General features: G+C 42.6%; 2 protein-coding genes and 1 long non-coding RNA gene across 5 annotated transcripts in view; 1 reads left to right on the forward strand and 2 right to left on the reverse strand.

The window, feature by feature from the left end:
* COG5 (component of oligomeric golgi complex 5) overlaps positions 1-2071 on the reverse strand; it is a 194595-nt gene extending 192524 nt beyond the window's left edge. Inside the window, exons 1-2 of the mRNA XM_069801840.1 lie at positions 1926-2071; positions 864-1003 (exon numbers count right to left, since the gene is read on the reverse strand). Coding sequence (XP_069657941.1) covers positions 864-1003; positions 1926-1992 — 207 coding nt within the window. The 5' untranslated portion in view covers positions 1993-2071. The remainder of the gene's footprint in view (positions 1-863; positions 1004-1925) is intronic.
* Positions 2072-2226: 155 nt separating this feature from the next.
* DUS4L (dihydrouridine synthase 4 like) overlaps positions 2227-21778 on the forward strand; it is a 41375-nt gene continuing 21823 nt past the window's right edge. The window contains exons 1-6 of one of the 3 annotated variants that reach the window (XM_009929971.2): positions 2227-2907; positions 3158-3279; positions 6766-6883; positions 8359-8481; positions 10129-10355; positions 11957-13356. In XM_009929971.2, the coding sequence (XP_009928273.1) occupies positions 2798-2907; positions 3158-3279; positions 6766-6883; positions 8359-8481; positions 10129-10355; positions 11957-12204 (948 nt within the window). In that variant the 5' untranslated portion in view covers positions 2227-2797 and the 3' untranslated portion in view covers positions 12205-13356. Of the gene's footprint in view, positions 2908-3157; positions 3280-6765; positions 6884-8358; positions 8482-10128; positions 10369-11956; positions 13357-18447; positions 18607-19063; positions 19169-21778 lie in introns of those variants that run through there. The other 2 variants (XM_069801845.1, XM_069801844.1) reach the window with 2 other exon arrangements.
* Positions 14841-18401, reverse strand: LOC138688960 (uncharacterized). Its single transcript, XR_011327753.1, has 2 exons — positions 18073-18401; positions 14841-16440 (listed from the first exon to the last, which is right to left on the reverse strand). It is a non-coding gene; the product is annotated as an uncharacterized lncRNA (long non-coding RNA).

The following is a 21778-nucleotide window of genomic DNA, read 5'->3' on the forward strand; positions in this document are numbered from 1 at the left end:
AAAGATTAAAGAGTTTTCAGAATACGTTTTAATTCACAAAAGCAGCAAGCTCAGAACAAGAAGGTCAGCAACTGCAGCATAGCTGACATCTTAATTAAAGCCAGCAGAGCAATCACATTTCAACACACCTTCATATACAATAATAATTGTAAATGTAAACTTATTAATCACACAGTAATAATGTATAGTCATATTTTTAATATTTTCTTTTCCATTTATGACATTTAGAAATAGTTCCCAAAGAATTTACCAACTGGGGTAGGGGGAGGGAGGAAGCAGGTTTTGAAACTACACAAAAACTTAGCATGTGTTCTCACTGCAAGGTCCACTGTGGATTTGTAGCATCTGCATAGATTTTACCAAAAAACCTTCTACTATCAAAACTCAAAAGCCTTTCTGAAGGTGCGGAGGTGCGTTAACATAAGTTATATTTGCCCAGCTAAAGGTAAGCCTTAGACCATAGGCTACTCTCCAGCACAGAATGAAAGGGTGCAAGTTAAATCATTCCCTATCTTCTCACAACTGCCATCCCAAAACACGGGCCAGTGTTTCTGATAGCTGACATGATCATTTGGAAAGAGTCAGGGAACATCCTTACAAGGAAGAGTGGAACCTCCATGTATACAGAGATTGGCTGCAGAAACTGAAAACAAAGCAGTACATGGCTTCTTGGTAGGAGCATTAAGAGTGGGTTTGACTGAATAAGTATCACATTCACTACCAGTTTTACTGGAAGTGGTACCTTTAGTTACTGCTTGCAGAGTACACTGGGCAATTTCAGAAGGAACAAGATCATAAGATTACTAAGCTTTTGCCTAGTTTATATTGACCACCCCAGAATAACAGGTATGCTTTAAACTTACTTGTAAATGAAGCTCTTTATCCAACTGACTAATACCTTGGGCAAGTTTTGCTAGTTGCTCAGCTATCACAGCCTGATGGATAGACTGGGAAGTGTAAGCTTTCACATCAAAGTCCTCTCTGAAGAAGTCAGCATAACATTCTGAAAAAGATTTAGATTTTATTTTTATGCTTCAGACCAGTTAAATAATATTTATGGACCTAAAGCGTACAGTTCTCTGACCTTCAATTTCTCCAAATGTAACAGCATATGCTCTATCACATAATACAAATGTGACACTGATTTGAGAAGAGACCACAACCAAGAGAAATGAGTTTGGAGCTGATGGCTGGGGTGCGTAAATGGTGAAAAAGACACACGTTCCTTTACTCCCCACAGCCTTTTCTCGAGTAGAATACAGTAAAACGTATTGATACCTTCTCCTTCAAACTTCACAGTGTAACCAGGGTGAGGCTATTGAGGTTGTACCCATAATCAAACACATACCAGTCACCTTCACGTCCCTGAGGACTGGAGTGGCAGCAGACGCGACTTCATGAAATCACACCGGTCTCTTACAAGGGTACTGGTTTAAAAACTACTAAATTAACGATACCGCAATGATGATTCGGGACCAGACAAGACCCGAGTTTCCAGGCAGCACATACTAGCATTACCGAGCGCCTCCGTCTCTCCTTTCGGTGCACTTTTTTTCCCTTTTGGAGCAAGCGGCCACAGGTGAAGGGGCCGCGCCACCGAGACCCCCCTGCCGGCAGCGGGAGGTCTCCTCCCCGAGGAGGGGGCCGCTCCGCAGGCGCGGCAGCACTCCCCAGCGCCCGCCGTCCCTCCAACGCCGAAACTTTCCGTCGCCTGACAGCGCGGGGGTTCACCGCCTTCCTCGCCCCGTCCCCTCACACGGCTCTGCCCGCCCGGCCCAACACCGCCCTCGCAAAGGACCCTCCGCGGACGGGACCCCCCGACGCGGTCCCGCCGGCGGCGGGGAGGGGGGCACGGCCAGGCGCTGCCGCCCGCCCGCCCGCGCCGCGCGGCCCCCCCTCACCCGCCGCCACCGTCCGCGCCTCACCGTCCGCCAGCAGCTCGGCGAGGGCCGGGGCCGCGGCTCCGCCGCCGCCTGCCCCCGCCTCCTCCATGCTGGCAGGTACCGGGAGCCCGCGCGTCACTCCCGGGCGGCGGCGCGCGGCGATGATGGCGAAGGCGCGCGACGGAACGGGGCCGCCCAGCGAGCGCGCGGGAGGCGGCGGCGGCGGGGCGCTCGCGCACGTGGTGAGCGCGGGGCCGGGCCGGGCGGAAGGGTGCGGGCCGCGAGCCGGGCGGGAGCCCTTAGCGCGGCCTGGCCGCAGGGAGGGGCGGCGGCCGGATGGCGGCCGGGCGGCGCTCCTCGGGCCCGCCGCTCCGGCACCCGGCGGGCACCGGCGCGCGGGAGCGAGCTCAGGCCGGGGTGGTCGGGCCGCAGCCCCCGCCCTGCGGGGAGAGGCGGAGGGAGCTGGGCCTGTAGCGGGAGGACGAGGGACAGCGGGCCTGCGCTGAAGCGGGGGCGGTTCTGGCCCGACGTGAGGAAAACCTTTCCCCGTGAGGCTTGTGGGGGCAGGGTAGGGGCTGCCCTGAGCCCCTGGTCCGGCCTCGGAGCCGGCCCTGCGCGGAGGGGTGGGCTGGAGACCTCCCTTCCAGCCTGAACGACCCGTACTGCGAGGAGTGAAAACTACTACAACGGGGGGGTTACGAAGGACAGCGGGGCGCCCGGCGCTCGTAGCTGGTGGCGGCGAAAGGCTTGCTCCTGACGCTGTGCGAGTGAGGGGCTTCTTGCGGAAAGCTTTACCAAAACGGCAGTCCGGTGTAAGGTCTAATGCTTTGCTGCATGGCTGGTGAGAAATAGCTGAGTTACTTACACGCAAACACTGTTTGTTTTTCCAGATGCTAAAAGAGCGTTAATTATTCATGATTGGTGACATCGTAGAAACTAAACGATGCCAACTAAAAGATCCCATGGATTTGTTTCATTCTGGGCAAGCTGTAAAAATATGTGCCCCTATGGTCCGCTACTCAAAGTAAGTAACTGTCATGTCAACTCTGTTTTCAGTGTATTTTCTCTGAGGAAGTTTATCTTGACTGTAAAACCAGGGATGATTACCTTTCTCTCCTTTAATTATTTAAGACAGCAGTAGACATGGGACATGTTTTATCTCATGATTATACTTGGACATCCCCACAGTATTACTGCATGTCAGAACAACATTTTAGAATAGCTAATCAGAAAAATGTCTTTCCTATTTATCTCTTGATTTTCATTGTCTGCAGGTTGGCTTTCAGAACCTTGGTTAGGAAATACAGTTGCGATTTGTGTTACACACCAATGATAGTAGCAGCTGATTTTGTGAGATCTGCAAAAGCTAGAGACAGCGAATTCACAACAAACAAAGGTATTCTTTTTAAGAAACCATTGCCTTGTCAGAATGTTTTATGTGGTGATAAACCAAATTGGCCAAGTGAATAAAGTCTGTCACACAACTTCACATCCATTAACAATTTTGGTATACCGTATCTGATTGATTGTAAAACTATAGAAATATTCTAGGTGAGAGTAAGCACATTCCAGTGATAGTGTGTCAAATGAAATAGTGGAAAACCTTGTCTCCACCTGAAATCAGGGCCTCCAAACCACTTTAGATGTGTGGCGGGTTGAACATAGCTGGCCAGTGGCTATGCACCCACACAGCTGCTCAGTCATCCCTCCTCCACCCTCCCAACAGCACAGGAAGAGAACAGGAAGAGCAAAAGCAAGAAAAACTCACGGGTCAAGATAAAGACAACTTAATAAGTGAAGGAAAGAAGGAGAAAAAAAAACAAGTGATGTAAAGGAAATCACTTCCCACCTCACACCAGCAGACCAGTGCCCAGCCAGTCTCCAAGCAATGGCCACCCTGGAACACAATTTCCATGTCCCAATGCACTTTCTTCTTCCCCTACCACTCCAGTTTCATTGCTAATGTTGATGTTATACGGTATGGAATATTTCTTGGGCCAGTTTGGGTCAGCTGTCCCAGCTGTGTCCACTCCCAATTTCTTCCCCACCCCAATCTATTGGCTGGGGGCAGGGGGAGGCAGAGTGAGAAAAAGAGAAAGTTTTGACACTGTGCAAGTACTGTGCAAAAATAGCCAAAACACTGGTGCCTTATCAACGCTGTTTTTGTCACAAAATCCAAAACACAGCACCTTACAGGCTGCTATAAATAAACTTTAAATAAAATTTAACCCCATCCCAGTCAGACCCAGTACGAGATGGTAGTAGGATTCTTTTCCCAGCAATTGCTGCTTTTTGTGTGTTTCAGAGAAAAACACTTAACTCATTGCTGGGAAAAATTTTCTGGTGTCTAGCAAAAATAAGAGGGTTGCTAAAGGTGAAAAAATTAATAGACCAGACATTGTTACAGTGGATACAGCAGGGTTTCAAATTAGCTGGAGTGGGAAGTGGAAGGGGCTGTTGGTGGACTACTTGAGATATCGAGAGAGTGATAAAAAGGAGCAAGAAGGCAAGAAGAGACCAGGAAGTTGAAGCATGGCTAGGGTTGATGAGGAGAAGCAAGGCTTCAGGCATGGTACAGAAACATAACCAGAACACATACAAAAAGAAGTATAAGGAGTTGTGCAGAGTCCTGGCTGTAAAGCAAAAGAGAAAAGTGGTATGAAATACGTGGGAAGAAGTGACAATAATGATGCAGATCTGCTGGCATGAAGTGGCTGCAGTAGAAGAGTGTAACAAGGAACATGCATAGGCTGCAACTGGAGGAATGAAGAGAGCGCTATGAACGTGCTAGTAAGTTCAGCGTTGTAGGATCCATGAAGTGTGATGATTTAATCTATTCAGACCACTGAACTGGTCGTTTCATAAGTCTATATATAGTATCAGAGGAAGTATATTTCATTATTTTAGCACTGGCTGTCTATTAATGCTGCATTATTCAAATAGAACAGAGCAGTTACAGAGAAAAGTCACATTGGGAAGCACAGGTAGACTCTCTTATTAGTGGAATTCAACTTTAAAAAAGCATGAATAATTCTTTGTATGTAAAAATAAATGAGTAAGAACATAACTGACGATATATATGGCTCAAAGGTCCACAGAACCACTAGTTTGTTCCCTTTCAACTTACTTAGACTTCTGATCTACACAATGTCCTGTGGCATTGAAGTTCCACAGGTCAGATATGTAGTATATTCTGAGAGGTGCAGGGATGGGGAAAGAGGAAATTCTCTTTGCTGTAACTTTGCTGCCTGATAACAAGATGTACAAAATTAAATGTTCTAGTGTTGTAAACAACATCTTTTCCCTATTCACGTCTTTCATACTGGCCTTAATTTTATAGGCCTCTGAAACATTCTGCCACAGACAGCTTTGCCAAGATTATACTATTTACATTATTAGCATTTATGCTTTTAACAAGTAGCTCCACAACAGGTTGTGAAATTTTACTGTGGTTTTATGTTTAACTTCCTGGCTGTTTGGGGATTTTGTCTTCTAATTAGCGGAGTAGGTTTGGAGCCTACAATTGCAATTTCTGTTTTCCATTTTCTTTGGCATTGACATTTCTTTGTTGTTTATTTCTAAAATAGAGATAGATGTTCTTTGTGGCTGCTGCTAAAAGGTTTAATATGGCAAGACTCAGTATTTTTATTACTTAACACTCAACCAAAAATTAGGAGCGTGGGATTATTCCGAAGTATTAGCTGCAGTAATATAAATCTCTTCAGCTAGAGCACTGTCTTAAATGGACGCTATTTGGAAAATATGCAAGGGATTTTTTTTTGCTTGCTGGATTTTTAGGTAACCTCTAGAAGTGTCTCAACTTGATTGAGACGGTACTGCTGCCCTCTCTGACTTAAGCTCCAGTACTTCAAGAACTACTTATTTTCCACTAAAATAGAAAAATCTTCAGAAGCATTTGTGGTCTTTTCAGTACCAGAAGTGCACTTGCTTTGTGCATTTGTTGGATCATCCCTTTCCATCAGTGCTCAGATATCCCCCTTCCTCTTAACTGCAGCAATTGTTTATATGGAAAGTGAGTGCTAAGACTGTCTGAGGTATTTTTAGATGCCTTTAATGTAATGCAGTAGCTGTAAAAGAGGAGAGTATGTTCCAAATGACCATCTGGCTCTCTGCAGGGGCTTAGTAAATCACAAGTAGTTCAGCAGACCCAAGTTGAGGTACACTGACACTTTGGTTTCCCACTTGAGACAAAGCTGCTAAAGCTGCTTCTGCCCATGTGTTTTCATTCCAACTCTGCATATTGCATTGTTGATAAAAACCAGCCATGTTAGCACAGAAGAGGAAAAAGATGGGCTGGGATAAGGAAGGGCAACGCTTGTGGGTTGTTTAGCTCCTTTCTGAAGGGTTGGTTCCGTAAGCAATTTTCCCACCTGGCAAGACAGACAGCTGTGTCAGCACAGCAAAGGGACAGCATGCAGACAAGAAGGGGCAGGCTAGGAGGGGAAGCATGAAGGCTGCTGAGAAATAAGGAGTACTTAGTTTCATATATCATCTTTGTGAAGGATAAGCATCTGACCAATTTCGGTCCGAAAAAGTGTATGTCGAGCCAGCAACCACCTAGGACACATATGAATGTCTGAATTCCCATCTCTCTTGGTAGACGTACTTATTTAGTAACCACTGGTCAGCTACCTTTACACGTGATCTAGGGCTTGCAGAACCACAAAATATTTGAGTTTGGAAGCACCTCTGTAGGTCATGTTATCTAGCCCCCCTGCTCAAGCAGGGTCACCTAGAGCCATTTGCCCAGAACCATGGCTAGACAGCTTTTCAATATATGAAAAACGTTCAAAATTTAGAATGTCTTCTTTTTATATGCTGGGGTTTTTTTAAATCTCTAAATATCTTTTTGTTGGAGTAGGTGATCATCCATTGATTGTTCAATTTGCTGCTAAAGAAGCACAGGTTTTGTGTGATGCTGCCCGTATCGTCTGTCCTTTTGCAGATGGCATAGACCTAAACTGTGGCTGTCCTCAGAGGTAAAGTTTTGAAAAAGCTGGTGAAATAATGATGAAATAGTTTGGAATAAAGAATGCTGGTCTTCATTTTCATAGTATTTTTTGTCTTAACTTAAAAATAGACTTCGAGAGAGAAACAGCTTTTTAACCTGCCAGAAATGTCTTATGTGGCAAGACACTGTTCTGAATGTTCTGAGATGCCTGTCACCATGGTGAAACTGGGAAAACCAGGTGTATTTGCCAACTTGCCTTTTTTCCTTTCTGAGATATTGAGTGTTGGCTCAGAAGTGAAGTGTCCATCCCTTCTCAACAGCTGTTCAATATGCATTACCAAAAAGAGCTTGCTGCAAATACTTTGGAGAGTGTTTTGAGAAATGATGTGGCAATTCCCAAAATAAAGAGGCAAATCCCTGATGTCTGAGACTTCTGCAAGTGAAGGGTAGTCTTTAAAATATAATTATACAGATTATATTAATCAGGAAGTGCTGAGAAGAATTTCTTCCATCTTTTATTAGGTTTATAAGTACAGTGAATTAGTGATCTACTTCTCACTTAAATTGATAAAGATTTTGTCTTGACAGTGACACAGAGTAGTAATGCACAAATGAAGATTCTTGCTAACTGGTTCAATTGAGAGCCATTTACTACATGCTTGTCAGGCAGTCTTTTTCTAAGTGAAGACCTCAGAAATAAATGTAGGAAAGCAAAAGAAAATATTAAGGTGCAAATACTTAATTTATCTATTCTAATTAGGTTGTCTTGACTTAAAATATAGTATTTGAGAAAACTTTTCTGGAGAGATCTGAGGCTTCAAAATGGAAGTGTGGGGTTTTTTCTACGCTAACTACAGTTAAGTATGCCAAAGTGTAAGTTCCTTTTAGGCGAAAAATATATGCTTACATTTGAATTCTTTGTTTCTTGTGCATGCTGGTTTCAAAACAACAAAACTTTGTGCATTTAATCTGCCTTTATAAGAAAAATTACTTAAGAGAAAATCTGCTGCTCTTAAGTGGAAGCAAAGGTTATTTCCTGCCAATCAAAATAAAGTGTTTTGCAGTTGAGGGAAAACAGAATATTACTGAAATCATATCCTTACTTGCACTTCAAAAATCTTCCTTTTCAATCCAAAGTAATCTTCTGTTTAGAAGAAATCATAGACCCAATGGAAGGAGAAACATCAAATTATTTATTTTACTTATGATCTAAACCATTGTTGATTAAATGTTAATTTATCTTCCCTGTGAGTCCATTTTGTGGACAGAAAATTGAACTGGAAGAGATAGTAATTCATCCAAAGTTCTAACAGCACAATGGAGACAACCAGGATCTAAAAGTTGGTGTCAAACTGCAAACAAATCATCGATCTACAGCCAGTACTATCTCTGTTTACTCAACCACACATTCTAAAGGTCGTAAGGAAAGAAACTGCTGTATTTGACTGAAATTGATCTGCATTTTTTCAAATGTAGAATACAAACATTCTTTTTCTTTTAAAGATGGGCGATGGCAGAAGGTTATGGTGCTTGCTTAATAAATAAACCAGAACTAGTTCGAGATATGGTGAGACATGTACGGAATCAGATCGACAACCCTAGATTTTCAGTATCTATTAAAATAAGGTAGGTCTAACTTAAGTGCTGTTTGTGGTACATGGAAGAACCCTTTTAATGTTAGTGTAGTAGTTACACTGTATTTTAATGTATGTATATCCTGGTTTTGGCTGAGATAGAGTTAATTTTCGTTCTAGTAGCTGGTATAGTGTTATGTCTTGGATTCGGTATGAGAAGAATGTTGATAACACACTGATGTTTTCAGTTGTTGCTAAGTAGTGTTTATATTAAGTCAGGGATTTTTCAGCTTCTCATGCGCAGCCAGCAAGAAGGCTGGAGGGGCACAAGAAGTTGGGAGGGGACACAGCCAGGGCAGCTGACACAAACTGGCCAAAGGGATATTCCATACAACGTGATGTCATGCCCAGTATATAAACTGGGCTGAGTTGGCTGGGGCAGGGGCAAGGGGATCGCTGCTCGGGAACTGACTGGGCATCAGTTGGTGAGTGGTGAGCAATTGCATTGTGCATCACTTGTTTTGTATATTCCAATTCTTTTATTATTATTATTTTACTCCTTTCTGACCTATTCACTGTCTTTGCCTCAACTCAAGAGTTTTACTTTTTTTTCTGATTCTCTGCCCCATCCCACTGGGTTGGGGGGGAAGTGAGTGAGCGGCTGCATGGTGCTTAGTTGCTGGCTGGGGTTAAACCACGACAGTCCATTTTGGCGCCCAATGTGGGGCACGAACAGTTGAGATAATAATGGATCTGACCAGAGTGTATTAAAACAAATTTGATACAAGCATTCATTATATTAGTTTAATAGTCACTGGTCACAATGTCAACTTATGAGCTCTTAGAGTTGTGGCACTCATTTTTAGAGTTCTATTATGTATCACCTCACTTGCTGTATGTAGTCCCTGTCCTGCTGCTTATCCTCTGTGGGAGGTGGATTAAGGTTTTCACTTAGATGTATTGTGTAATACTGGCTTATGGTATGATAAAATTATCAGTCCTGGGATTCATCTGGTATTTGCACTCAGCATTGTCGTCACCTGTATATTTCAGGAGCCATCTGTGAGAAACTTAATAATTACAACCTTTACCTTTCCTCCTCGGAGAGCCAATCTATGGGCAAGACACCTTTCTTCCCCGTTCCCTTCTCTTCCAGTCTAATTACAATAGCATTTGAGACTTTTGAAAGATTTCAATACCCTTAGGATGTTGAAACCAGCATGGTCCACTTGCTAGGAACTAGCATGTTCCTGAATGTTGTTCAGGTCTTGTTTAGGGTTAAACAACTATTTAAGAATGTCACCCAGAGATCTGCCCTGAGGCTGGATAATTATGAGTGGCAGGGTGTGTGGGATAGTATGGGCAAGTACCTAAGACAGTGGGCACTCCATTGTTCTGGAACTTTACTCCTGAACAAGTGCAGGATCCTGAAAAACTAGTAAAATATTTGGAAAAAGTATGATGTCACCCTGGAAATTACAGAGGGACACAAATCACTGCAACATGCTGGGGCCTAGTGCATGCCTGTCAAGCCCTGTTCAACACCACTCACTACCCTCAAGGGGAAGAGAAGGTCTCTGGATCTAACAACAAGGTGACAGGCACCACGGCCCCTCCAACCCTGGCAACAGTGATTTGGGAGCTTTTTATACAGTTCAGGTAACTTACTATCTAATGTTTTCATTCTTTGGAATTTTAGGATCCATGAGGACTTAAAAAGAACAGTTGACCTGTGTCAAAAAGCTGAAGCAACTGGAGTTTCATGGATTACAGTACACGGGAGAAGCGTAGAAGAAAGACATCAGCCTGTACATTATGATGCAATTAAAATAATTAAACAAAGCATGTCTATACCTATTGTGGCTAATGGAGACATTAAAACTTTAAAAGATGCTGAAAACGTTCATCACTTGACAGGAGCAGATGGTAAGATTAAACATCCTATTTTCTAAGTAAACTTACAAATCAGATTTCAAAGTATTTATTTTGGCTGTAAGTAGGACATGATTTGAGTGCTTTTCACTCTTTGAGGAGACGAAAGAGGATGTTTTAGATGCCTTATAAACTCAGAATCACTTGTAATCATCAGAGCACTAGAGCGCTATTATTCAAAGCCATAAATAACGATTTCCGAGGGAAATTACAAAAGCTCTTTGCTTAATTATGCTATCTCATCACTCAGTAGTGGAGTTCAGGGGGACCTTCAGACATTCATTCTGTCTCTATGGAGCTGATCATCTTTAAAGAACTGTAAGCTTCCACTTGGAAATCTCTACTTCCTACACATGGGAGCAGATTTCTTATTATAAGAATATGGTGGAAAAAGGAAATATTGTTAAGCCAGATACTTAACAGTTAAGATGGTTAGCTTCAAGGACACAGTGAGGCATTGCACTCTCAGATCTGTATGTATTTACCTTGTCTTATACTTCAATGGTAAAATTTTGGGGTGAGGATTGCCCTGCAGTTATTTACTCACGATAGATTCCTACAACTGTCTATGGTTTCAAGACGATATGGAAATTCAGTATATATTTTGAAGAGGTAATCTGTATCTAGACACTTTGGATCTTAGAGCTGGAGAATAACAAGACAGAGAACAGTAGCTAGTGTCATAAGGAAAAGTTCATGTGGCAGGTTTCTTTTGATACTATTGATGTTTAATAGCAACAACAAAAAATAGTTGAACCAAACTGCCATGCTGCTACAGTGACTTCCCCCCCAAATACAAAACAGGAAGGAAATATATAACAGAAAAGAATGTTCTTATAGCCCAGCTGACCATCTTCAGTAGCAAAAATATAATGCATCATTTTTTTTTCTGTCATGTACAATAGCGAAAGAAATTTGTCATATTTGATCATCCTACTTTTTAAGAAGAGACTAAGTGCGATAGATTATATGTTGACAGTGCAGGAAAACAGAATCCCTTAATTGCAGAAAAATTACAATAGAACTTCTGTGGGTTTATCTGACAATTTGGGATTATAGTTGGAAATACACTGGCTTGTTTAGAAATATTTACTGCAGACCAAGAGCCTTGAGATTTATATATTTGAGACATTGAGCCCTTACTGGAAGAAAGATTCTAGGTCAATGAATCAGCTGAGTTGCACTAAAAATGACTAAATTTAGCATATTGCTACTCTTGTGTCTTTCCATCATAATTTTATGTTAAAAAGACAGGCTTGTATGTGTGTAGCAAACAAAAACAAAATACTATTGAATTGCAGTTTAAAAAGTAGTGAAGAAAGGCTTCTGTGTCCTGTGTTTCATTTGAAAATTTCTGGAAGGATATGTCATCAAGTAGAATGTGTTGACAGGTGTTGTAGGTAGTCTGAGGTTTGGATTGTTAAATGGATTTCTCTGGTATAATGAGCTATAATACTCATCCCTGTTGCTCTTCCCATTACTTGTCTGTAAGCTTTGGGTGGTTGTCCTGAGGGGTGCTCTACAAAACCTACAGGAAGATTTAATGTAAAATTTAAACTATAATGTAACTTACTGCTTGAATTTCCAATTTGAAGGTATAATGGTGGCTAGAGGACTCTTAGCAAATCCGGCTATGTTTGCAGGATATGAAGAGACACCTTTGAAGTGCATCCAGGACTGGGTTGACATTGCTCTTGAGCATGGAACTCCTTTTACATGTTTTCACCATCACTTAATGTACATGATGGAACGGATAACTTCAAAACAAGAAAAGAAAGTTTTTAATGTTTTATCAAGTACCTCAGCAGTACTAGATTATCTGAATGACCATTACGGTGTGTGATAACTGAAGGTATTTTAGTTCTGTGTAAACCTGTGTTTTGCAATTGTCGATACATTGTTAAACTTTTAATTGGGTTCCTACTTTTTAGTCACATTCATATATTGCGTAAGTATTTTCAACACAGCATAACATTATGATCAGGGTGATACTTCGTATTTTTAGTGTTTTTATGTCAGCATTTTTCACTCCAGAAAATATTTCAGATTCCACAAATGTGGAATTCTGTTTACAATGCACTACTACACAGAGGATTGATTGTTGTAGGACTCCAGTAATTTAATTTATTTTCTCACCAGACAATTGCTTACAGCAATATGTTTGCAAAACTAAGGCCTTTCTTAACATGAAACCTCCTAAAATCAGAAGGACTAGTTGTAAATAATACCAAGAATTTCAGACCAAAAGAATATAAAGGGAGCAATTATGGAAGTTTTTGCTTTAACTGACATAAGCTGTACTTTTAAATATGAGTAGATTTTTCAAGCTTAAAGACTGTGAGGCCTTGAAGCCCAGCATAGTAGCCTCTTCTAAATGAGATGTTCCTTTTACAGACTCAAACTTTCTAAACTTACAACTTGGAAAAATTCCACACTTCATATAGTGAAAGAAACCTGGAATAGATAAGTGATGACAGAAAGAAGGAAAGAGTAAAATGAAGAGATAGTCTAAACTAAGTACGAACTTAGCTGAATCTAAAATACAAGACTTGAAAGTTCAATCTAACTACATTCAGTTTTGTTTATCTACTGTATAATAATTATACAAAAGATTAAATCCCTGTCATGTCCCAAAACAGAACTTTATAGGTCAAAGAAAAGCTGACAGATTCTCTCAGTGGGGCTCTTGCAGTCCTTTCTGCCTGCTGGCATGTTGTTTATCGAAGCACGACAGACACTTGGCTTTGAATGTTTGTATAGGAGGGAAATAGTGAAAATTAGAACAAGATAATAACATTACACACCAGCTGCATTTGTTCTGCCAGGGAGATTTCACAAATCTGCAGTACAATTATTTGTAATCAAATAATTTGTTTTCTTTATATGTTTACACAGAAATTCATACCAGAAATTGCTTAGTTTTCTCACTCTGATACTTGTATGAATATACAAATGAATAGTTCTAAATTTTCTAAATAAATTACTTTAATTTGTATACAGTTGTACTTTTTTTATTACAGTATAAACCATGAAAACCTGGGGGAGGGGAGATTGCTTTTGATGCTACTCCCCAAATCTTTCAATCATTTAGATATCTAAAATCTCACAATTTTTTTAATGCAATGGCATAAAAGACTTGGTCATTTTTCATAGTGAATATGTCTGATTTAGGCATACAAACAGAAGTTTGAAAGGCATGACATGAGTCATCAAGTCTAGTTCACTATTTAAGACAGCAAAGTTATGTAACTCTTCTGATATGGTCACCTTCCTGATGTGTTTGTTAACAAATGGAAAACTACAGACATGCTTTGCTATCCTAGGCTAATTGAGACAATCTCTACAACCTTTTTTGGTGGGATAGGTTCTCCATTCCTTCAGACAATTGACTCTTCTGGATTGTAACGTTTTCTTGACATTGGATGAGCACAATTATGTATAGCATTCCAGGTAAAACCCCAGCAATGTCTTCTGCAGTTAATACTTCTCTTTCTAATGCCTTACTTATCCTCAACTAATATTCATCATGTAATTTATGAGCTCCCAGTTTTACAGCAAAAGTTCTTACTTCCCAACTGCATGACATTGTATTTTGTACTGCTGAATTTAAAAAGTCTCAAGCTCATCCAACTACAGTGCAATACTCAGTTCTCCTTAGTTCTGAAAATGCCTTCAGCCTTCTGCATCAAAATTAAAAAGTAAAACTATACAACTGAATTGTAGAAGAAAAGGATTCCTGACAGTTTTAACCAAGCCCTGTGTTAACATTTTCTTAAGGTTTTTATGATTTGGCAAGCAACTATTGTTTGCTGTGAACTGTCCTATAAGCAACAAGGAGCAGAGAAGAAAGAGTTATTTATTATAATCAAATAACACAAATGCAAGATGCTTTGGGGTTTTTTTTCTGGTAATAGTGGGGAAATTGAATTTTAGAGGACTTGAAATACCTTGACCTATTTAGGAACTGAATACTTGATGATTTTGAAGGCAGCAGTTGTTGTGCCTGTGTGAAATCAATCATAGAGATTTCTGCCTGAAGTACAAGACCTCAGTTGCTGTTAATATCGCTAGTAATTAAGGAGTGCTTGATCTGGCCAATTACGCATCATAAAAGTCAACGGAAGTTTATCATCCCTTTTTGAGGGTGAAATGAATTGTACGCCTTCTTCCCTTGTGAATTTTGTATGCATCTGAACGCACTTCACTGTGTTGGCATAGAATAAACTGCAAAATTGGAGTCATAAAGCCATACTCTGAACAGCCATACTGTTCAAATATACATTGATTGCTAAAGATGGGAGTTACTTAACTCTCAGTGTTGTTTTAGAATATGGTCATATTTCTCATTATAAGCCATCTGAATATGGGAAAATAGTCATCTGCAGTTTAAAGCCACTGTCACGTCCCAATTTCTCAGGACAATGACTCAGGTTTGCTGATTCCCAGGTCAGGATTAAGGTGAAACAACGCCAGGGATCCTTTAACTCACAAAACTCACCTTTTATTTGCTCACAAAAATAGGCATGCTCACTACAAAAATTGGCATGAAATGATGTCAGAAAACCATGTAACGTGTGCTAACCATGCATCACCAAACATGTACTACAGGCCTTGCTTATCTGGCGATCAGTTCAGGGAAGACCATAAGGCAAGCCCTCCCGTTGAGTCAGGAGGTTCAGAGCAGACCCCCTTGCTTTCTAGACTCCTTCTCAAAGAGGAGCTTGGGGGTGGCTGGATCCACTCCTTGTCCCAGACTTGGTCAATGGATTATGTCTAAAGGGATGAGGTGTAGGGATTATGGGAAAGAGAGGGAAAGAGCAAGATTTCACAAGTCCTGGGTCCAGCGTTGGTTCAGTCAGCTGAGGGGTCTGATTCCGGTGGGCTTGTGCACCCAGGGCTTCAGTTTGTGTCCTTTTATCATCCCTGCCCCTCCTTCGGGCGGGCATTAGGCTAATTAGGTGTCATGAGCGGTTTGTGAGCCTTTGGGCTTAGGGGTTCTTTGGGGAGTAACTTCCTCTTCCCTGCATGGTGAGCTGTCCTGTTCAGCACATCAGAACCAGGAGCTGCGCACCCTCCGGCCCGCCCTCCCCTCCTGTTGCTGAGGGGTGCTGATCGGCTTCTTCTCACCTGGGGTTCCTTGCTAGGCAGAGTTAGTCATTAAGCAGAACTTGCCCTACCACAGTGTTTGAGACATTAACTCTTTCAGTCTCTCACAGCCACTAGATACATTCCTTCCCTGTGTATGTTACTTGTAACATCAGCAAGTATGCAGTCCTTCTATTTTCTAATTTTCAAATTTTTAAAAGTTATTCTGCAAGTAACGTAAGATACAAAGCTTTGTTTCCTATTTTAGGTCCTTTGCCTCCTGTAACTGATGTAGCTCTTTATGTTAAGCCACCCTGCACAACAACGCCATATTCTCATAATACCTGTACTTTCTTGCAACTTCTACCCTGCGGCAGTAACCCCAGCTCACTCAAGCAGCCTGTACAATCCCATTTTCTCTATTCCCTACTGTTATGTTGTTCCTTAGGACTCTTCTCTATCTTGGGTTGATGGTTGGGCAAATTCAGTGTGTGATGACGAGGTAGCTGTCATACAAGCCAAACTAGAATGGAACAAGATTGAACTTTTTCTTTCAGCAGAGAATTAGTCAGATTTCTGTCCTCTAACCAGCTGCTAATACACAGGCATTTCATAATTCAATTCCTGAATACTTTGTCACCTTACTGGTGGGAGAGGAAGGTATTTCTTTTAACTGTAATGTTTTAAGGTTCATGAGGTTTTTTCCTAAAGCAGCCAGCCATTATATATTGTGTGGTGTTGTATTTATCACACTGTGGTTCACTATAAGATAGGTAGCCTTAGATCAACAACACAGACTTCTACAGCTTCAGTTACAATACCTTCCAGGAGTGGCAGAGTGCACTCAACAGAAGGGAGGTCTCACAGATGTTTGCAGGAGGCTTCTCTCTGTTCCTCAGATCTCATTCCGGGTTGGTGGGGAACACGCATCAGCTGCAGTGGAAGTGCACAGCAGTCATGACCGAGTGAGTCGTTCTGAGATCTTACGAAGCCCCTGAAGTGAAAAAGCAGACTCAGAGTCTCTGGCAGTGGGGCTGTGCAAATATAGTCCTGTCGGTATGAGGCTAGGTTACTGGGAGAGCAGCTTACAGTGCTAGTAAGAGGTGAGTAAGCAGCTCAGAAATGGAAACTGCTCTGGAATTAAAGGAGAGAAAGTCTTTAATAACATTTTAACAGCTTCAATAAAGTATAATGGCTGTAGGCCAATAGCTAAAATGTAATAACAAGGACATACTAAGACGTTATATTTTGTCTGTGCTTCTGAAAAAATATGTTTATGAAAACATATTAGAAATACTTCTTAAAACCCAGGCTGTTTCCACTGTGTAGATTGGATTGAAATAGCTTGTTGTATCTCTTTCCAATATTTGTTATGCATAAACAATTATTTGGGATGTAACCTTTCATCCAGACATTGGCAGCAACTAGGAGAATGTTAACACACTGGCTCCATCCCCAGGCCACAGACCTGGGAAATTTTAAGTGTAAACAATTTCAGATTGTGAGCAGCTGTAAACAGCTCTGCTCAAAACTGCTTATGCAAGAACTTCCTACCCCATGTCAGTTCCAATGGATTAGAGTAACAAAGAACTACTATTTGCAGCATTTAATCTGTCTCATTTTGATGGAAATTAATTGGAACAGAATTCCTGAAAGCAGGTAGTTGCATCAAGAGGGCTGGTGATGCCCAGCTAGACAAGGTAACCCACTTCTATGAGCAGCACCTCGGGATCTGCAGGTAAGTCAATAAGCTGCTGAGTGGGCCCTGGCCTGAGCTAACTGAACAGGGTGCAGAAAACTCCTGGGTATGACCTGAGATTGCTGAACATGACATGCAACAGGGTGAGAAGCTGGTAAAAGCTGCAGGTAGCGCTGGGAGGGATGCCTGGATTTCACCAGTGGTTAAGGGGGAGTTAGGTGAAAAACTGAACTATGCAGATAAGCGGAGAGTCGTTTTGAGGGTCCTTTCTGAACTAAAAACTTGCAGGGCCAAGAGTACCCAATAACTGTATCACTACCTCAGTAACACCACGTAAGGCCAAGACTGTGCAAGTAACGGTATCAGAAATACTGGACGTGGGTACAGATACAGCAGAACTCGGAACAACAGGGAAAAGTGATTAGGGGAGGGTTATGCCACGGCAAAGGAGGGGTTATAAGAGTGGCAACAGAGGTGGTCAAGAAATGGGAAAATGGGTACCAAAGTATGGAAATAATGTGCTGGTAGCCTCGCTGGGCTGATAAAGAGTACCACACAGGACAACAGGATAGAACAGGATTTTCTGAAGGAATATTGGTTTATTCATGAGGTCCAAACAGGCCTGTTTGACAGTGTTTGAGACTTGTTTTGTTGTTATTTGTGGGGTCTTTATGAATACTGGGCCTGTTTTCCTTGAGAAAACAGATTTACAGGATGTTAATACACTAAGGCAGTCTAACGCATGGGGAGGGACAGCCAGACGGACACAGTATTTTAAATGAACTTCAGAAACTAATGAGCGTGCTAGAGAGCACAGCTGAAGTCCCCAATCGAATAAGGTCGAGTCATGGAGCGGTGGGACCATCACAGCAAGATCCCGCAGCAAAACGCTTACAACCATTCCCTAAATGTGAAAAAGATACCAACCTTAACCTTCCTCAACGTGTAGATCCCTGCATTTCCCAACAGAGGTGTGGTCCCTTGGTAAATTCACGCCTACCGTCAGACTCGGCTTTCCAGCTGCCCCACACAAACGCCTCAGCAAGACGTTGTTCCATCCCTCCCCCCGGGCCCTCAGTCAGAGCCCGGGAAACCGGGCCGGTAGCCAAAGGCGGCCTCTGGGCAAGCGGGGAGGGCGGCGGGGAGCCTCCAGCTCCACCGGGGTGGAGGAGAGGGGACTCTCCTCTCCTCTCCCCTCGGGCCTGCGCGCACCTTTCCCCAGCTGGGACGGCGGCCACCGCCGCGTCACTCAGCGCCGGCCCGACCCACCTCCTCCGAGCGGGGCGGAGGCCGCCCGCGCCTGCACGCTCCCCCCGCCCCCCCGCCAGTGCCGCCGCCCCTCAGCGCCGGCGGGAAGGACGGGCTCGCTCCCTCCCAGCACCGTCCCGCGAGGCCCCGCTCCCCGCCCCTTCGAGAGCGGCTCGCCGCCATCAGGCTCAGCCGGGCGCCAGCGACGAGGAGGTTGCGAAGGCCGGGCGGCCGTGGTGGGGGGAGCGGGGGCGGCGGGCAGCGCGTAGGGGCAGGAGGGAGCCTGCGGCACAGGCGGGGCTGCGGTCTCCTCACGGGGGGGGGGGGGCTGCGGTCACCTCACGGGGGGCTGCCGCCGGCGGGCCCTGCCCTGCCCGCCGAGCCAGGCGCGGCGGCGGTGGTGGGGGTCCCAGTCCCCACCTCCTTCCCCCGGCGGACGGGCTCTGCCCGGGGGGCTGGTTCGGGAGGGGAAGCCGGTACAGTGAGACACCCCACACACACCCCCCGGGAGCTGCGGTTAAGTTATTTAGAAGTACTTCCCCTTTGAAACTCCGTGGCCTTACGCGAGGCAGCCTGGGCCCGGGGGGGCTGCCGGAGCCGCCGTGGCGGCGGTGCCGGTGCCGGCGGCTGGGGTGCCGTGGGCCCGGCTGAGCCGCTCCTTCCTCCGCAGGCCTGCCGGGACGATGACTTTCCAGTGGACGGCAGTTGCCGCCTTTCTGTACGGTGAAATAGGAGTAATTCTCGTACTCTGCCTGCCGTTTATTTCTCCGCTGAGGTAGGACTCAAGTGTGCTGGACGACCCCAGCTCGGTCTTTTCACTGTTTTGGGTTTATTTTACACGTTTGTTTTTATAAACACGGAGCTATGCAGCATCTTAAACTAGTTGTGAACTAAGCTGAAGCAATGCTGCTCGGGACTTGAGTATCAGGAGTTTCAGCAATCATAAGCCTCTTTTAAGGAGCTTTATGTTTGTTTTCCACACACTGCTGATTCATCCAAGCAGCAGTCAACGTTCCCGGGATGAGCCCCGTTGCTTTGCTTTAGCAAGTCTTCTCTTGGGGTTTTTGGAGTAGCCGGTTTACAGGAGGGCGTCTGGCTTCCCGTGCTGTGAGCTCAGTAAGAAACAGGAGGATGGTGTAGTTTTTTCAGTTGTTTCTCAAGCTTGTGAGGAGCAGCTTTACAACGTTGTGGTGTACACTAGGCATTGTGGGTGCTGAACAGATAAAGAGATATCTGATAGTCAAAGGTAGCCACCTACAGCGTGTGTAAGGGCTGTAAGAAATTTGTGATCGTTTATTTAAAAAAAATGTGGACTTCAACTTGATGCAAAAGGCACTTCAGGACTTCTGAAATAAAGGCCTCTATAAACTTATATATCGATTAACAAAATAATAATACTTATGGAACACAACACGAACAATAAGAAAAATAATTCATTCTTGTAAAATAAATGCCCTTAGTAAGGGAAAGAAACAACGTGTATTAATTACTCTTATTGTATATGCGAAGGCCTAGCTTACAGCATTATCTTAAGATTGCTTCCTGTAAGTAGCTCTTCAAATTTAGTAATGTTATTTTTATTTCTTTATAAGAAATAAAGAAACCTAGCTTCTCTACAGGAGGCAAGAAAAAGACTTATGATTTCTTTCCAGAATATCAGTAATTCTTAAAAAAAAAAAAAAAAAAAAAAAAAACACCTGGTTAGGACAAAACCTTAAAACTTTAAAAAAAAAAACTGCCTTTGTCTCCTTGTTGTGTAAAAACTGTTACATGTTTGCCTTCTGCATCTTTAGATATATTTAGAATGAAGAATGCAGCTTTTACTGTAATATCTTAAGGAACAAAACCTAAACCAAAACCCTGCTGTGTGGAGAGTTATAATTTAACTACTTAAACCTGTGGGAGAGTCTTGAAAATGGTTGGATCCTCCACAGCCGTTATTAGTGATTAGTCATGTTTCCTCAACTTCAGAAGATGAAACAGTTCTAAAATCTAATTTAACCTCTGATTTTTACAAGCTGGCTTGTGAGGAGTTCAGCACTTCAACATAGATTGAATTCTCATATTTTCTATTGTTTTCTAATCCAAAGTGCAAATGTATGTAAGAAGGGAGAAGTATTATGGGAGTTGTAATCATCAGATTATTAATGGCTTATGTGAGGGTGAGGAAACTAGCTGCAAGAATTTCTGCAGGCTGATGACACATGCAGAGTACATTCGGAGTATTGAAATAGGTTTCACTTTAAACAGGGCTTGAATCCAGTCTTTGTGGCTGAAAAGCAAATTCATAACCTTCAGTGTTTTTCAAAATTTATTCAAACATCAAATACAGTGCTTTGAATTATATACGAAGGATAGATTTTTGTGGTTGGTTTGTAGCATTCTGCTATTCCTTTGAACAGTGGTTTCTGAAAGAGTGAAATAGCTTTATCCTTTATGTGACATGTGCAATTACTGTCTTAATAAAACTGTCATAGGAGTCTTGTGGGGTTAAAGAATAGATTTAACTGCTGCAACAGTACCGGAGGGCAGCAGTTCTGCCTTATGCATCTTGGTGGCCTGGGAGCTGGTTCTGTCAGAGGGGTAAAGCATCTGTGATTAAAGACAGATGTGAAACTGCTGTTCTTTAAAGTTTTTATTTACTTGGTTGTCAGTTTTCAAACAGATTGTTTGCCTCTTTTGTGCCTGCACGTTTTTTGGATAATTTGCTAACAAGTGTTTAAGTTCCTGGGGAATAAGTAAAGTGACAACATAAAAATGCAAGTACACAAAAAGACAGAACCGTACCGCAAAGTGTGGTCCATCTATAGTGGTGGCCAGTATTATAGTTTGGAAGAATTATATTTATGTGACTTCTGTCACCAAAAGGAAATGGAGTATTAATAAATGTGAATGTCAGTACTTGTTGAGGAAAACCAAGTGTGAAAATGTAACATAGGAAGACTTTGCAGTAAAGAGATCTTATTTTTAGCCTGAATATAACTTGGCAGTACAGTTGGTCTAAGATCATACCTTAGAGAATCACTTCTTAAATGGAGATCAGTATGAAACTTGGAGAATTGCATGTTTAAAAGAGTTAGCAAGTTGGCTTTGTTTGAGTTGTAGCTTGGTCTAATTAAAGTAAGCTTTTTGGTTGATACAGACTATGGCTGTCTCCTATAAAGAATTCAGATTATACTAAAAGATTTAAATGAGGGGTTTGCACATACAATGTTGAAACATTTTAATTCTTTCTGGTGCAGAACCAGAAGGAACCATTGGAGATGATGCTGCAGTCTAAATTAAGTTCATAGTAGGTTGGAAACTGCGTTGTTAAAGGACAAATTTTAACAGTCTCTGGAAAATGTAAATACTCTTAACAAAAGTTGGAAATTTTACCTGATAT

The sequence above is a fragment of the Haliaeetus albicilla genome, chromosome 14, assembly GCF_947461875.1.
Source record: "Haliaeetus albicilla chromosome 14, bHalAlb1.1, whole genome shotgun sequence".
NCBI lineage: Eukaryota > Metazoa > Chordata > Aves > Accipitriformes > Accipitridae > Haliaeetus > Haliaeetus albicilla.